At 38.4% G+C, this 18288-nt stretch overlaps 2 protein-coding genes across 7 annotated transcripts in view; one reads left to right on the plus strand and one right to left on the minus strand.

Annotated features, from left to right (window-relative positions):
- Positions 1 to 18288, minus strand: part of rap1gap2a (RAP1 GTPase activating protein 2a) — a 101393-nt gene that overhangs the window by 80543 nt on the left and 2562 nt on the right. For 2 of the 5 annotated variants that reach the window (XM_056271102.1, XM_056271099.1), the window contains exons 1-2: positions 11428 to 11525; positions 4247 to 4282 (exon numbers count right to left, since the gene is read on the minus strand). In XM_056271102.1, coding sequence (XP_056127077.1) covers positions 4247 to 4282; positions 11428 to 11471 — 80 coding nt within the window. In that variant the 5' untranslated portion in view covers positions 11472 to 11525. Of the gene's footprint in view, positions 1 to 2013; positions 2034 to 4246; positions 4283 to 11427; positions 11526 to 18288 lie in introns of those variants that run through there. The other 3 variants (XM_056271100.1, XM_056271101.1, XM_056271103.1) reach the window with 2 other exon arrangements.
- Positions 1 to 18288, plus strand: part of xaf1 (XIAP associated factor 1) — a 32423-nt gene that overhangs the window by 2108 nt on the left and 12027 nt on the right. The window lies entirely within an intron of this gene.

The raw sequence follows: 18288 nt of genomic DNA on the forward strand, positions 1-18288 counted from the left end.
GAAGCAAACATTCATGAACACTGCCCTCTGGAGGACAATTACTGAAAAAAAAACTGATTGTGTATGCGTTATACATTCATCTCTGCTGCCCTCTAGAGCCAAACGAGTGTGAGAGCTCACTGAAACGTACAAAGATATCATATTATGCAAGTGTATGCAAATTATTCTCATAAATCCTTACAAAAAAAGGTCTAAATTGGCCCCAAGGCACAAAGCAGGATATTTTAATGAATAAACAGATTTTTAGTGTATAGAAACTGCAAAAAGTTTTGGGAGAAACAAGTGAGATTCATGTATCCGTGAATGAATGACTGGTGGATTGATTCATTAATTAACATGTTACATTAAAAGTGCAAAGAAAAATATTGCAGAAGGTCAGAGCCGAGATGAATTTATGCTCCTTGACATTTAACATTTTGGTAAGAAAGCAAACTCATCTCCATATACCGTCATGAGTCATGTGTGTTGTTGCTCTCAGTCTCTGTTCAGTGTATTGGTTTATTGTGGGTTTATGCCTCTAATTGTCTCCTGTAGGACTACAGGCATAATCGAGACAGCTGCAGATGTGGCTGGAGACACAGCGCCGTCCCAGAAGACACTGCATTGAGCAGTCATACTGCTCTCAGATCAGCCCAAACAGCAGGTCAGCACTATACTCCCCCGATACATGCACATACATGACTCAGTCTGAGCGCTCTCAGTGGTCTTTTCAGTCTAAACAGCCCATTTCAAGTCTCACACAGCAGAAGGTTTCAGGGGCAGATTGCTGACCCAGGACCAAATTAGTTTATAGATAAAGGACAACAGTCTTTCAGAGTCGCTTAATGTCACCGCCGTCAGCCATTCACAGCACCCCTGTAGAACAGGCTGTTGGGTCCAATATTAGATCGTTATGGGGGGGATAATTAAATCACAGTACTGGGGGTGGGATCAATTGTGACAGCTGAAACAGCTCTTCAGGCGTTGTCTCATTTAGGTGTCAGATGTTTTACCTCCAGTCCTGCATCAAGACAGCAATCAAACTTAATTCCCTGTTAAACTGGGCATTTGTGGTTTATGTAAACACGTGTTTTACGCATTTTTTGTAAGAAAGAAAGGAAGACCCAAATTGAAATTGGAAATATACCATCCCACATAAGAAAAAACACAATCGAGAACCCTTGCTTTGTTAAATTGTTTCTAGGTAGAAGATTAAATAGAGATCAGTTGGAGACTATTACTTGAAGTTAGATATTTCACAAGAGTCTGCTCTAGAGTTTCAGAAGAGATATCAAGAACGTCACATGCTGTGCTTGGATCACTTGCAAGATAATCAGCAAAAGATCTCACTATGACCTCAAAACATTTCTCATTAAATTCTTAAACTAGCCTATCTATCCTATGCAATCCACATTCATTTTATAGCTCTTACTGTGTCAATAGCCTATAGCCTCAAATGGTATTTCTGAGAAGCACCTGAAATAAAACTGACACGTTAGGTCTCCCAAAGGCATCAAAATGCAACCTATTAAAAAATGTTAAATCTCTTAAATCAGAAATGGATGGACGCATTCACATCTTTTATAATTTACTATATAATAACGTTTTTATAATATAAATATAAAGCATTTATATTCATTAAAATAATATAGAATTATTATAAAATTGTTATACAGATTACACTACCATGCACTTTGGGATCAGTAAAATGTTTTTAATGTTATTGGAAAATGTCTCTAATGCTCAACAAGGCACCATTTTGGAAAAAAAATACAGTGAAAAATGTATATTGTGAAGTATTATTACAATTTAAAATAACTGTTTTCTATTTTAATACATTTTAAAATGTAATTTATTCCTGTGACGCAAAGCTGAGATTTCAGCATCATTACTCCAGTCTTCAGTGTCACATGATCCTTCAGAAATCATTTGCTGCTCAAGAAACATTTCACTGAGAATGACACAAGTGCGAAACAAAATATGCAAACGCAACATAAAATACTCCAATCTTAAGCAGAAACCAGAAAAACTCACCAGATTTTGCGAGGCATCTTACACGTTGAGAGGTGAACCCAAAATACACGGCTCTCTCCTCTCAGGCTCTCTATTTCAGTCTCTCCCTCTCTGTCCTTCCATTTCTAAAGCATATTCACGTAACACTAAGCTTTATTGAATAAACAAAAGCACCTGCATAAACAGGCAGACACACAGGCCCTGATTATGCTGTTCCTCTAATGTGGCCCTGTCCTTCAGGTGGAGAGAGCCGACCATTCACTTTGTAGTTGCAGATGCGATGGGGGGAAATCATTGGTTAGATTCTGCCCGGCAAAGCACAGCCCTACATAGACAACGCGCCCAGACACACCAACTTGTTCTAGTACACACACACACACATTTTTTGATGGTCCTTGCATTGTTAACTCATTTCCATGGAGACCAATATAAATAGTAAGCAGCGACATCAGGAATTGTTATTCGTGACAGAAACACACACACAGAGACACACAAGAACAAATGTGACATGACCAAATCTGAAGGTATATAGTATACTGATACAATTGAGCATGCTGTCCTTCTCACACACGCATACAAGCGCAAAGACCACCTGTGCTAATCCACAGCAGGGGGCTTTGATGTCGGTCCGTTTCTGTCTATACCGAGCTCATGATTATTGCCTCCACTCCTCCACTCGCCTCTCTTTCATCCCCGTCTCTTAACGCCAGACAGGCGGATAGACACTTGAAGGTTGAGACGTTCATACAGAACAGGCATGTGTGAAGATCTCACACCAAAGACTTCAAAGTAGGATTAGCGAAATGATTGCTGGATCAATGGTAGATGTATTGACTGAAAATTCAGGCATGTCATTAAAGAGCATATTGCAGGTAGAAAAAAAATCTAAATGAATATATAACCTTGTATGAAAATAGCATATGAAAAGTTAATGCAGGATTTAAAATGTTTTAAAACGACATAAGGGCACTAATTTAGTAGATAAAGTGAGCGTTTCTTGGACTGCTCGTAAAAACGGCTTTTTTTTTTTTCAAAATCGCGTCATTTTACGTCACGCTAGGGAGCCTCAGCCTCGGCTCAGTGCAGAGTAGGCTGGTGTTCAGTGAGAGCGGCCGTGAGTCAGTGTGTTTTCGGTAGTTTTTGTATTTTAATTTATCATCGTCATGGTAAATTATTGTTTGTGGAGGTTGCAAAAACTCCGGCCTGTCAGGAAATCGAGTCCACAGGTTTCCATAACAAGAAAAGGCACGGTGTTGTATATCTTTCGTGCCTGTGTGGTTTGTGCAGGTGAAGAGACGGGATTTCTCTTCCGCATCGGCTTCGAGAAACGCGGTCGTGTGTAGCGTTCACTTCAGATCGGAGGATTATCATCCCGGCGATATGATGGAGTTTAATATGGGATGCCGAAGCAAGAATATTGATCGTCGTATACTGTACCAATGGCGTGAAATAGTGTGATATAGGTAGTCATGCCCTAAATAGAGGCAACTTGTAATTGAAAAACAAAATTACTCAGGTTGTTTAAATATTCAAATCTTTAATTTTCTGTTTATGTTATAACCCAGGTGAAAAATATGTATTAAAAATGTACTTGGGTATGTTTTTAGTACAATAGAAACATACTCAAGTATAGTTTTTATACATTTAATAGTATAAATCTACCCTAAAAATACTAATGTCTGCTGGCCTGATATACGATGGTAATAATCTGTACAATATTGTGAGCACAGTGTATATCGTTAGCGAACGTGTATCTATAAGCACGTCTCTCACCAAGACACCTGTCCTGTTCTCCACTGGTTCTCACACCACAACTCATGTTGTCTCTGACCGTTCTGTCTAACATTAGTCCTGGCCTGTCCTGCTCTCTTGGCAGCATAGCAGGCTCATAATTGTATGGCTGTGGTCCGTCATACGAGTAAGTACTTCCTCAGCGTCCGAAATGTCATTGCGATCCATTGTTTTACTGTTGTTTGAATCGACCGCTCTCCCGCCCGTTACGTCACGCCCGCCACGCCCATTTTCAAACGTGGAAGTAAAATTTTCTCACAAAAACGACTCCAGAATCTTCTGTAGCATATTTATAAGAATATTTTAAAGAAAATCTAGTTCCTACATTATTTTTCTATACATTGACTCGTTGGGTCCTCTAACCTGCAATATGCCCTTTAAGACAGAGAATTTAGATGGATCGAGTTTATTCCACACACACACACACACACACACACACACACACACACAGAGAGAGACTCACCGGGTTCTCAGGGCGGCAATGCCGGACTTGTCAATCCTGTAGAGTAGGAGAGGAAGAGAAAAAAATGACTCAACTAAAAAAATAAAAGTCCAAAATCATCAATACACCCTTTGAGACAATAATATACACCTGCTTTTTAACCTAAAAATACATTGTATATTCCCGACAAATAGGAATGCACTCATTATTTATAATTAATAAGCCATAAATGCTGTCAATATGTAAATTGTCATATTCGTCCAACACAAACTTTTAATGCTAATTCTAATAATGAAAAAAGTCACAACATTTATTTTTGATAATTTGGCCCTAATTCTGTCATTTTTTTATACAACTACATGTCATTTCAAACCTGTGTGATGCTCCAAAAAGGACAAAAACACCATAAGATTAGAGTATCATAAAAGCGGTCTGTACAACTTCCCTTAAACAAAAAAAAAAATTCAAGTGTGATATTAGTATACTTCTTTTAAATTTAAAAAACAAGAAAGTATACTTTCAGTACACTGTTTATGTATTTCTCGTACTTCACAGAAATATACTTAAAATTGCACTTAAGTATACTTGACTTATACTGACAGAAAAGTATATTTGGCTTATACTGTACTCAGTCTTTTGATCAAGATAAACTTAAGTATTCTAAGTTGTAGCCTATTCAATATTTGTTCACAGAGATTTACATACTATTTTATAAACTTACATGTTCAAGTTTATATAACAAGTCAGCTTTGGGTTGCAAAGTGCAAAAATAACACATAAATAGTCAACTATAAGTATGATGTTAAGTTCACTTAAAGAGAACTTACAAATATACTTGCAGTATAAAACTACTAAACTAGTAGTTTAATGAGAGTATAAACTAAATATATATATATATACGTTCATAAACTAAATAATATGTTTTAAGTATTTATAAATATGTTCACTTGTAGTATAGTTGCAGAACAAATGAAAAACGTAGTTGTAAACTAGTATCTCAAAGTTTACTACTGTCACACTTAAAGTATACTTAAATGTATACTTTTATACACTAAAAAGTGGGCAAATTTAGTCCAAAGCACACTAAAAAAAAAGTTCCTGCCATAAATTAAGTACAAAAAACTTGGATGTTTAAGCCATTTCAACTTAAATTACATAAACTGGAAAAAAGTTCCAAAACTTATTTAAAAAGTTTAACTTATTTTGATGAGTTACAGCAATGTAAAAACATGTTGTCATAACTTATTGATCATAGAATTGTGTACAGTGTAGTATTGAAATAGTACACTTACAAGTATACTACTAGTACATTGATACTAGAATGTTACTACATAAAGTACACTTAAAATATACTAGAACTTTACCTAAGTATACTTAATAAAATTACAAAAATTTTACTCATATTTTACTAAATATCTTGCCCTTTGGTGCAGCAGAATAAACATCCTTCAAAATCGGTTTTGTGTTTCACAAAAGACAGACAGTCATATGAGTTATGATGACTAATGATTTAGCAAACATCCTCTAAACAAGCTGTTGTGCTAGGTGGGAGATGCAGGTTTGAATCAGGCTTCTCCATGTCAACTGGTACAGTAAATAAATTGATAATTGCTAAATCGGATGAAATGGTCTGTCTATGATCTTGGATGAGTATTTACTCCTATTTAATTTGTTTCTCTGTTCAAATACATTTTTTGTGTAATTCTACTGAGGCCGAATTACTGCCATTAGGCCTGATGTGGAGAACAGCATGAGGTTTATCATTTCAGCTAAATGAGTGATGAGCCAAACACATGGTAATTTGCCGGCACGGAGAAAGTTTATATTTCTTTTTCACATGCAAAAAAAAAAAACTTGCAGACATACATCAACATTTTCCTAAGGAGTTTCGGCGAACCGTTTAAGGACATTTCAAACATTTTGTCCATTTGAATGTGTGAACATTTACAGCCCAATGACGAAAGAGAGATGTTCCATTCCATTCAGAGAGTCAACCGTCAATCATTCACCTTTACCTGCACACAACTGGATACATTAGAATACAAAAGAAGAGTTGACTTATTAATTTTCTCTAAGAAACAAGTCCACTGTGCCTTACATTAGCTTCGCTATTTATCAACCCGAAACTGAAGCGACTAAATGTAGATAAATGTGTATATTTATAAAGAAAGTCAGCGACCTTCACAGCAGCAGGTAAAAAGAAACCAGTTTTGCAAGTCAGATTTTTTATTTGATTGTATTTTGATTATCCGTCTCACTGAAACATGCTGTCTACAATGAAATTCATATTACTCAGAGCAGCCAGTGACACTCATGTAAGCAAAGGTGTGAGATATGAAAGCTGATATCGTCACGGTCCCCAGTTGTGACGCAGTCATCTAATCAGTGTGTATTGTTGTCAGACACGACAAGCTTTGTCACTGTGCGTCACTATCATTACATCAGCACTGGCCCACCACAAAGCACAGAGGAAGACCACCATTAAAACTGCAACAGTCTGCATGCTCATTGTGCACTGCATAACATGTAAAGAGGTGACGCTAAAAGGCTGGTATCACTTTTGTTCTCTTAGCTTTAAAGGTGCTATATGTATTTTTTAGCGGCCTCTATCGGTGACGTTTCAGATTGCAACCAATTTTTACAAGAGCGCCCGTGCTCTTGCGCGTGCTCGAACACAAGAGCGCGCACTCATGGTACACAGCCACACTGACTTTCAACACACCGGAGAAAGCATCACACAACATGCTGGAAACTCATGTAAACTCCCACTGCAACGTTACAATAATAGGCTACCTTTATCAGCTTGACGTTGAACTAATGCTCCATGCTCGTACCATGATAACGTTACATTGACTGCATTTAGCCGGCATGTGGTGTTAGCATAAGGCATTTCACTAACTATCCGTGTCTTTCACAATCAGGCAGCAATGTCAACATAGATGAATGTATAATATAATAACGAAAACGGTTAGTGACTAGACTGAACAATTTCAGTGTAACATTACATTACGTAGGAAGTAACATTACTGTACTGAACGTGTCTGGAAATCTGTATTATAAAAAATATGATAGTAGTGGGATGAGTGACGTTAGACAGTAGATCTACATAAAATAAAAGTTACATCCTAAAGCACCTACTTTTTGTTATCCTGGAACAGTCTTTTGTATTCATTTCATATCTCATGTATGTTGTAGTTTACCTTGCTATTTCATTACAGTTTACCATTATTTATTTCAGCATATCTGAAAACTTGTAATTTATCACAATAAAAATAGCGGAGGTCTCTCCATAATTCAAAAGCTCTGCCGATGTTGATCCGTGTTTTCGTCATAAGTCGATCCGATTCACGTTTGGCCTGACGAGCTTCAGCAGATACATTTTTGTTTTGTTTTTTATATTTATGTGGAGTTTGTGTTGGAGTCTGTGTTGTGCTGGAGGCAGGTCGTGTTTGGTGTTATCAGACTCCATGTCGTCAGCTGCAGTGCCGTCGCATAGACTGTATATAAAAAGAAGAGAGGCTCGGGAGCGCGCATGCACGTCACATCCGATGGATTTCGCAGAAAATCCGACCCGGAGACTTCACATAGAAATAGGAATACTGGCCTTCAGAGGTAATAGCAAAACCCGACAAGTGGATCATTGTAATGTGTGATTACAACCCCTTCACACACAGGCAATAAAAAAAGGATTCATTTTAGAAGAAAAGTTCCATATAGCACCTTTAAGATACACCACAGAGTTCTTGAATGGCATGGAAAACTCATTCTCCTACGAATTACATTTGGTCACATACAATCATCTCTAGACGTGCCGAAATATTTATCACGATAATGTACATGCACAATATTGTTATCGTGGGCACATCAACGCACCGTGAATAACTATTCATTATGAATTATTCCGATTTTTAGAATACTTTTCACACCAACTGGTTAAAATGCACAACACCGCTGTATGCTGCGTCAAAGAGGAATGTGCACACACTGATGTAAATAAGCCCAACATGGATAAGAAGCGCATGGCAGAACAAGTGTTACGCCCTGAATGGAAATGCACATTCACTCTCTGACAGCAGGTGGCGCTTATGGAACAGTAGAAATGCAGCCATTACCCTGGTAACCCCGTAAACAAAAGTTTCTGTTTCTGAACAATATTTAAATGTTTTAAACAGCCATTCAGATTTTTGTATTCGCAATGGTGTTCACTACAGCACCGAATACTTAAATACTTAGACTTAATAGGCTATTTATTTTCAAATGTTAACATTTTTTACATTTTAATCTGGAGTCTAGATGACTAAAACATGCCATATATTGTTTGAAAATGTTCAGATTCTTTATTGTTTGGTCACACTTTACAATAAGGCTCCATTAGTTAACATTAGAAGTATTTTTAATTGTCCGTTTGTTAACTAAAGCATTTATTAATCGCAGTTAATGTTATTTTCAACATTTAATTACACATTATTAAAATTTAAAGTTGTAACTATTATTTAATGGACCTGAGCTAACATGAACTAACAGCTGTGTTTTTTTTTACAAACTTTAACAAAGAATAATAACTTCTGTAACAAATGTAGCTATTGCTCATCATTAGTGTTAATGCATTAACTAATGTTAACTAATGAGACATTATTGTAAAGTGTTACCTATTATTCTTTTTAATTCTTTTGCACTTTAATCTGTTTGAAACATTTGTTTACTTTATTATTTTTTTGTATTGCTTCATTGTTGTAATGATTTATAATGAACACATTATAAATCATTGCAATTGTATTTAAATGTTCAGTACTTTTTGTATAAGAAAAAAAGTTATTAAACCTGTATAGTATGACAACACTTTTTTTGCAACTTATTTCAATATCGTATACCGTGAGAAAAGCTTGAAAATTTTATATCGTCACACGCCTAATCATCTCCTTCATCAAAACATTTTTTCACTTGCGTCGAATTTCAGATGCCGAAACAGTCATCCATGAATTTGTTTCATGGCGCCTTGAATACTGTAATGCCCTTTTCATTGGCTTACCAGCTAGCCATTACCAGATTACCATTACCATTACCAGATTGCAATATATTCAAAACTCCACTGCAAAGATTCTCACCCACACTAACTGTTCTGCCCACATCACATTCTGTTTGAACTCCACTGGTTACGGGTGTCCATATCGTATCAAGCAATTACTGCTCACTTTTCAATCTTTACATGACTTGGCTCCCCGCTATCTTTGAAATCTGAAATCTCCTACACTCCAAGCCGATAATTTCGGTTTTCTGAATGTGGCCTTCTCTCTGTCCCTATAACCTCTCTTCCTGGGTAGATCATTTAGCGTTGTCACACCCTAACTATGAAATTCTCTCCTCCGGTCACTGCATTAAAAATCATAATATTTCTAATTTCAAATCGCAACTCAAAACCTATTTGTTTTCTGAATGTTATCAATTTCTTAAGTAATATTTATTTGTGCTTGATTCTGTGTTGCTGTGCACTACCTTGTCTATGCAATGCCCCTTTTACTGTCTTTGTATTATCTTTGCTCAATTCTGTTTGTAATATTCTACTCCACTGCTTGTGCTATTGTCTGTTATTATTGTCTATCATATTGCTGTTATCTTTTCTTTATTGTATCTACATTATAAAGCATCCTTGAGCAATGGAAATGCGCTCCATAAATACAACTTATTATTATTCCTTCTTCACCTCGCCCTTCTCATTTTTATTTCCTTACACTCAAAGACAATTTCTGTGAACTATTTAGCTCCAAGCATACAGATTTTTTCCTCGGATTCTGTGTTCAACAGAGTTAGTTCCTCAAAGTGTCAGGGGTGCGTGTAGAAAATCCAATCCTTCTCCATCCTTTAATCACATAACCTTAATGCTTAACTGAACTAAAGAAACAGAAGGCTCAAATACACAGACAGGCGTCAAAGAAACAAGGAACAGGTGATACAACGAATCAGAAACCATGGTAACAAATGAATGAATGAGAACATGCAAAACAGGGTCAAAGAAACAATTATGAAACTGTGAAACTATAAACTTAACAAGACATAAACGTGACACAAAGACGATGTAAATATCTCATACTACACCCGTTTGAAGAGCCAAAGCAGAAAGCACTTTGATTCGTTAAAATAATATTACATATAATAATAATTAGCTTGTTAGGAGAGAGAGTTTGCTATTTCCTAGATAGACTGTGAAAAAAATGACATAATAGATGATAAACTGTTTACAACATTAATAACAATAAGAAATATTTCTTTAGCACCAAATCAGTATATTATATTAAAATATGTGACGATGATTCCTATCAAGCTGTAATTCCGATCTCTATGAGGATGTGAATGCTTTTTGCAAGTTGAAATCTCGTAATTACGGTAATTACAACATGACGTGAACGCACCTTAAATTGCAGCTTTGCCATCACAGGAATAAATTACATTTCAAAACATATTAAAATAGAACAGTTATTTTAAAATGTGTAATCATTTTTCACAATATTAGTGTTTACTGTGTTTTTGATCAAATAACTGCAGCCTTGGTGAACATAAAAGATTTCTTTCAAAAACACTAACCAGTATTTGAACTGTAGTGTATGTATATGCACACGTCTATCATTTTTACAATCATACAGTCTTTTTTTATAAGAATAAATGTAAGTACACACAAAAAAAAAAGCTCGGCAGGAACTGAAATCAATTGCAATTTCCTGTCTTTTTGGGGGTTTGCCCTTGTAAAGAAAGCATGAGCCTTAAGGTCAATACCAGTTGATTTTCACATTTTATAAGGCTGTTAAAAATTACTTTTCTTTGCAACATTTTCTTGTCTAAGTGTCTAAAAGATACTTTAAAAAATCTATTAAAAACAAAGAAAACAAATCTAAAACACATAATTATTTACTAGATGGACAGTTTTACATAGATTGATGATGTACTCTCCCAAAATAACGTATATAAATTATAAAAAATATCTAAATGGAACTCTATTATGAAAAACTAAATTTAGCTATGGTCTATACAATTTGCCATCTTTCTCACTAAAAACAAGTGATTATATGCAGGGATTTTATTAGCAAATAAAAAAGCAGATTTATCTTATTCTACCATAAACTCAAATGCACTGAGCTCAACTGTACTTTACTGAAGCGCAACTTTTGAATCACAGTTTGAGGCTAGAGAGAAACAAAAAAGTATCCTACCATCCAAAGCCCCCAAACGACACACTTCTTTTCCTCCTGTACATGCTGACCACGGTGATTTCTCTCTCTGTCTTACTCTATCTGCTGTGACAGACAGAAGACTTCACCTCTTTCCACCCTTTTAAGGGAGGCCACCAGGGGGAAGAGTAAGGGACAAGAGGGAAGGGAAGCTGACGCCTCCTCCTACCTGTTTCCCACCCCTAACCCCCCTTTCTTCACTTCACCTCCCTCTATACTTTATAAATGTGTCTGTGTGGCTTTTTAGGTCACACCAGCAACTCATTATATCCAGCACAGGAAGTACAGCACCATTTATGTAATGACTTTTAATCAATAGATCCCAATGTGATTTTTAGTGGATGCCTGATACCATTTCCCCTCAAGTTTTAACTCACAATACCAGACTTATGTGTGAAATTTCTTAAATAAAATCAGTGTCATTTGTTTTGATCTTTTGTAATGTGATGCACTGATATTTAGACAAAATAATTTAATATTTTAATTTCTAAATGTGTGGCCGAAACATTATTCAAAGACAAAACAATAACGGACCATGACTGAAAGGAACAGAGGAACTTAAATACACAAGGTGACAAACTCAAATACAAACAGATGCGCTCTAATTAGGAACATAATGTATCTCCATGACAACTGATTAATCCAGACAAGAACATAGGCAGATGGCAACAAAGAGGAACATAATAAGAGTCCATGAAAACAAAACTAAATCTAAACTGAACATAATGGTGACATAACGCCCCCTCCGGAAAGGCCGTAACACATCGACAGGGGGATAGGGAGGGTGGGGACTCTGGAGGTGGACGAGGGGCTGGTGAAGAACCAGAACAAGGCAGGAGGAACCAGGGCGGAGCAGACGGCGGAAGGACCCCTGGAGGAGCTGATGGTAGACACAGCCATGGAGGATCTGAAGCTGGAAGGAACCAGGGAGGAGGCGATGACAGGATGGAAAAAGTGGACGTCCAGAGCACAGGTGGTACGAATGCCCAAGGCGGAATCGATGGTGGGAGGGGCCAAGGCAGAGTAAGCGGTCCGACAACCAACGGTGTAGCCGAGAGGTCTGTAGACCCTGGTGGAGCCGAGAGACTGAAGGGACCGGGTCACAACGGAGGTCCGTGCGGAGCCGCAACCACAAGCTGCCGAGGCATAACCTGGGTGCCGGAGGAACGAGGCGGAGGCGGTGTGACCGAGGACCCTGGTGAAGCCGCAGGGAAGGCAGAGCCAGACAGAGCTGAAGGGGTGGAAAGCAGAAGTGCAGCAGAAGGATCGAAAGTACACGGCGCAGGCAGGGTGATGTCCGACCAAGGTGGACCAGGTGGGATGAGGAAGCATGGTGGAGCAGAGGGGACGACGGTCCCGGGTGGAGCTGAGGGAGGGAGGAGCCAAGGCGGAGTCGACTGCTCGACGGTCTGAGTTGGAGCTACGGGCCTGGAGGTCTGAGGTAGAACACAGGAGTCGACACACCTTGGCTAAGCTGGTGAACTAGAAGTCCATGGCGGATCAGACCAGGTAAGAGCCCATAGAGGAGCCGAGGAACTGAAGGGTGCCAGCGAAGGCGGTGCAGAGTGACTGACTAGCCTGGGCAGAGGACGTGGGAGAGGGAGGTAGGGTGGGTGTATTATATTAGTAATGAAGTTACTATAGTAATGATAGTAATGAAGAATTTAAGATGGGCAAGACAAGCAGTGAAAAAGTCTCTAAGCTGAGTTTAATAAACTGGGCTGCAATATCCATTTTCTTCCTCAATTTGAGGGTCGGTTATTCTGTCACGTTTTAGTCCAATGATGATAAAGAAGATTCAGGTAGACATGCGTATTAAAAAAAAAAAGTAAACTCAGTTAATCCACATAAATGCGAGACAGCGTGCCATGCACAAACGATAACGGACCATGACTGAAAGGAACAGAGGAACTTAAATACACAAGGTGACAAACTCAAATACAAACAGGTGTGCTCTAATTAGGAACACAATGAATCACCATGACAACTGATTAATCCAGACAGGAACCTAGGCAGACAGCAACAAAGAGGAACATAAGAGTCCATATATATCTGTGATGTTTATTGAGCACAGTATATTATGTTCAGGTACAGTAGTGATGCACTTTGATAATGAACGTAGATGTAGCGGCTTGAAATGATCACAAATAATTATTTTTCATTTCCTCATTCTCAGAAAGCTAGAGAGCTTTTTAAAATGAAGAGAGGACAATTCATGATCACTGTGGACATGTACTTCTCTCCCGCACCCTTGCATTAACATCCGCTTCGATAATGATTAACGCTGGCCATGGCGGAACATCAATATATGTGGTAATTAGATGAGTATCACTTGAACTTTTCTCACCGGCTTTGTGATTCATAACGAATAGAAAGAGTTGAGATGTTTTATGACTGGTCACAGGCATTGATTAAAAAGGATTTTATCACATACACACACATACAGGCACCCACACACACACACAAATATGACAGACATCATCTATCTAAGTGCATTGGACTTGGCAGACAGAATGCAGTCTGTCAAATAGGGCGCTCCCCACGGCGTAAAGTCAGAAGCTCATAAAGAGATGACTCAGCGTTGGTTGAAATAGCCTGATGCCTGGTCTACCGAACCCCTCCCTGACTGTCTCTTGTTATTTACACCTTTATGTAACAGAGAGCAACAAAAGAGTTTGTGCATGAAAGTAAATAAATACTAAAGTTGATATTAAAATTCTATATTATTTTGTCTAAATTACAAAATAAAACACTAGAAACTCAAATCAGTTGTTTAATATTTTCACAACATTATATGAAAAGTAAACATATGATTTGCTAAAGTTTACATTTCACCATGTTATTAAATGAGTGTTTTTAAAGATTAATTTTAAGTGAGCATTAGATGAAAAAATAAAGGGAAAAGAGCATGTACAATTAAAAATACTAAAAAAATCTCGGATATCAGCCCATAACCAATATGGTACGAATATATAGTGCATCCCTTATCAGAATAACATATTTTGCACTGTATTTTAACGGACACAGATAAATTAGCGTGAATTCAGGTTAATGGGCCATTTTGCCTCAATTTCCCTTACGTCTGCATTTATAGATCATGTATGGCTGATAAAAAATTAACTATGTACTGTATCTACTAGCTGTATCCTGAACAATGACACCCTATTGGACAGTTTGCCTTTTCCTCTCTAGTTACACAGCAGTATTAGCCTGGGAAAACCCAGACAACTTCCGGCAAATTTAGATTTGCTCTGAAAGTTAGTCTGGCAAAGAGCTCATTCAAGCCCATTTCCAATCCGTCGAAATCGCGGCACCAATCAGAAACGTTGGGGCGGGCTTTACACGATGACGACAGCGCTGGGATTTTGAAGCAGATTTTGTAGCCTACATTACAAAGATGGATGCCGCTGTCGATAGCTTCAAATCAGCTATCGCGTCTGTTTTAAGCGATTTGAACGTTTCCTTTTAGTTAAAAACCGAGCAAAGAACAACACTCAGAGATGTTTCTCCCCCCGCTCTGCATACGTCATCTCCTTCATCGCTCTGATTGGTTTTAGGTCTATCCGCGACGTCTGTTGGTGACGCCCCTCTGGAAATGATTTGTCTATGACGCTTTGCCAGACCATAACTCAGTTACAACTGAGAATGGTCTGGTTTTAACCAGGCTACAGCAGTATTCCTTCTCTGATAAAAGAAGAGTGAAGGGCGTACATGTTGTGAATGAGTTATGAGAGAGAGAGAGAAAAGGAAAGAGTGAAAGCTGCATAGGCTTAGAATCAGTGCTGCAACAAACTTAAGGTTAATCATACCTTATAAAAAGAGTGAAAGAGGGAGGCAGGAAGTGGAAAGGGCCCCTCTCTTACACATTTATCTGACTTGGAAACCACTTGTTTCCCCGAATCTCAATTTCAAATGTCCTTTGAACTTCTTTTGGCATACATGCAATTAAACTCAGTCCAATAAGAGTAAATGTAAAACTCAATGCAAAATACAATGGTGCTAAATTTTACATGTTGGAATAGCACTCTTTGGTTTTAAATGCTTTATTTAACAACTGACATAACAAATGGAATATACTCAGTCAGATACACAAATGATTACATTTTGACGTCACTGCCAGGAAAAAATCGGACTTTTTATTAAAATCTTAGGAGGGTTATTGGTTTGCATGTAAACAATGGGTTATTTCAATATGCTTCTTTTTGGGAGTTTTCAGCGTAACGTTGTGCAAGTAAACAGTTATTGGTTATTAGGAATATTGTTAGGTATAAGGTTAGGTATAAGGTAAGAAATGCAGTTAACCTTAAAATGTGATTGGTTGAAAAGAATTGTGCTCCAGGACCAAAAAGTACAAGTCCTACTTGGGCAGGACATAAAGCATGACAACTCATGATTCATACGTTTCCAACTTGTTAATCATGATTTTGCTGATGGTCCAGGAAACACAAGTCCCAAATTTAACTCTAACCTTAACCCATTAACCATTGCTCCACCCACTCTGAAATCTCATTGGTCTTTAGTCCTGTTTCTGATTAGCTGTTATAGTGTCAAGTTATGAAGCAGATTTGGATTCAATTTGAAAACTTGTTGCATCACACCTGGTTGGGACTCCAGGCCTAACTCTATGCCAAACATCGAAATACTTCAAGGGGCACAAGGATGGTGATCCAGCCCAGATCTTTGACCATTTCACCTTAGACTCGCATTAAACAGTCATTGGAGTGTGCAGCATATGTTCCATATGTTAGAAAAGTCTAAGCAATGCGCTTGGCATGATTGTGCTCTACCTAATGGACTGAAGACAGTGTTTTGTGGGCTCCAGCAGCCCTGAGCCAAAACTGACTGATGGGGCTGTTTTCCAGCGCTCCCACTAAATGAACGCCATGCTCTCTCATTAGATTAGTAGGCAGAGAGGGGGTTGTATCACTCGCACACAGCGCTCACACGATCTGGCTCATTAGATCTACTGTCTGGGCTTCCCCTTATCTGTCGCTGGAATCAAGCCGACAAAACCTGAAAACAGGATGACAATTCTGCATTGCTTTTATTTCACCTCATTATTTTTTCTCCTTTATTTCTCTGCAAAACCTTCGGGGTTCTACTTTACAATTCTACTTTATACTCTCACCTTCCTCATTCATTGGATATGCTGTCCTCTCATCGACCTCATCCTTAACTTCTCTCTCTCATAAGGCCTTCTCACATTTTGACTTCCCGTGCTTGACTTCGTCTCTGATCCACTCATTAGTGATGAACGCCGCTCTCTCTCACCCGTCTCTGTGCTGCGCGTATGGATTTCGATAGCCGTGACAAAGAGCTCAGCTAGTACACCCACTCGCAGCCTGAAACCCGTTTACACCCACCCAACCTGCAAATCAAACACATCCACATGTGTGCGCGCATACACCGACACTCAGAAACAAATGCTGGTCTCTGCAGTGCTTCTAGCTCATCTGCAGTCCTTTATGTTTTTGAGTTTACAAAGAGAGATGGACAGCACAGCTCTGTGGTTTATGAGCCTCGTTCATGCTGTCATTAGTCAACATTAGACAATTGATGATTCGTCTGATGTTCTTCTCTTTTCATTTAACACCTTGGCATTTCCGTATAATACTGTCCTGAGGGGAGGGGAGGGAAGGGAAGGGAAGGGAAGGGAAGGGAAGGGAAGGGAAGGGAAGGGAAGGGAAGGGAAGGGAAGGGAAGGGAAGGGAAGGGAAGGGAAGGGAAGGGAAGGGAAGAGAAGAGAAGAGAAGAGAAGAGAAGAGAAGAGAAGAGAAGAGAAGAGAAGAGAAGAGAAGAGAAGAGAAGAGAAAAGAAGAGAAGAGAAGAGAAGAGAAGACACCCTTCACTCATTACAGTGACTTATTCATTCTCCATTTAAGTTTCTGCTCATCACTCATTCCCTTCAGCGAATCAAGAGAGGGCAGGAACAGAACAGAGGTACGGAGGGGGAGGAAAGATAGAAAATGAGCTGTGGAGCAACTACGCCGCAAACTAATGAGAGACCGCAGGGGGGTAAAGAGGGAAAGACACTTGAGAGAAAGTGAGAAAATGAGCAATGGGGAAATGACCGGATGAGTATCATAACAATGGAAGGATGAAGATAGAATGAAGGACAATAGAGAGAGCAGATGAGGCTGATGCACATGGCAGGACCCACAATAGAATTTAAGAGACATAATTATGCCGTAATGGTGAACTGTGCACACGCTTGCACTGGAGAGGACGGCAACATACAGTTCACTTATCACTCAATATACATGCATACAAGTAATCGCACTAGCTCAGCAGAAGCTCAAGCTACAGGTTGCAATAATAACCGCAGTTGTTCGACATAATGTTCTGTAATATTAAACCTAAGATCATATATCATTTCCTCCTACAACCACAAGGAAATGTGGTCGTGTATACATCTAAACTGTGTAAATTTCATGTAAAAACTGTTTTGCATCTTTGATGCTTAAAGTCTCTTTCATTTTATCATTATGCAAGGCTCTTTATGATAGCTCTGTTTGCCAAATCCCGCACAGCCCGTGCAGAATGACTCATATGCATCATCCACATACTTTATTTTTTTCTAAAAATTGAGCCATCGTGCTGAACACGTCCCCTGGCAGCCACAAACAATGGCATACACTGAGGGAATGAGTCATTAACGCAACACACACACAAGCCAAAAACAAGCTATAACTATTAATTGAAATAGTCACGTAGGTTTTAATGACACGCGGTTGCGTTTTAAGACTTTTTTGTAAGAAAATATGCAAGTTTAAAACTCCATATTAGTTTAGAGACCCTGATGCAACTCATGGGCATGACGTAAGAAAACAGACACAAATACAA

The sequence above is a fragment of the Rhinichthys klamathensis genome, unplaced genomic scaffold (assembly GCF_029890125.1).
Source record: "Rhinichthys klamathensis goyatoka isolate OS25496 unplaced genomic scaffold, OSU_Roscu_1.1 h1tg000311l_1, whole genome shotgun sequence".
In the NCBI taxonomy this organism is placed as follows: domain Eukaryota; kingdom Metazoa; phylum Chordata; class Actinopteri; order Cypriniformes; family Leuciscidae; genus Rhinichthys; species Rhinichthys klamathensis.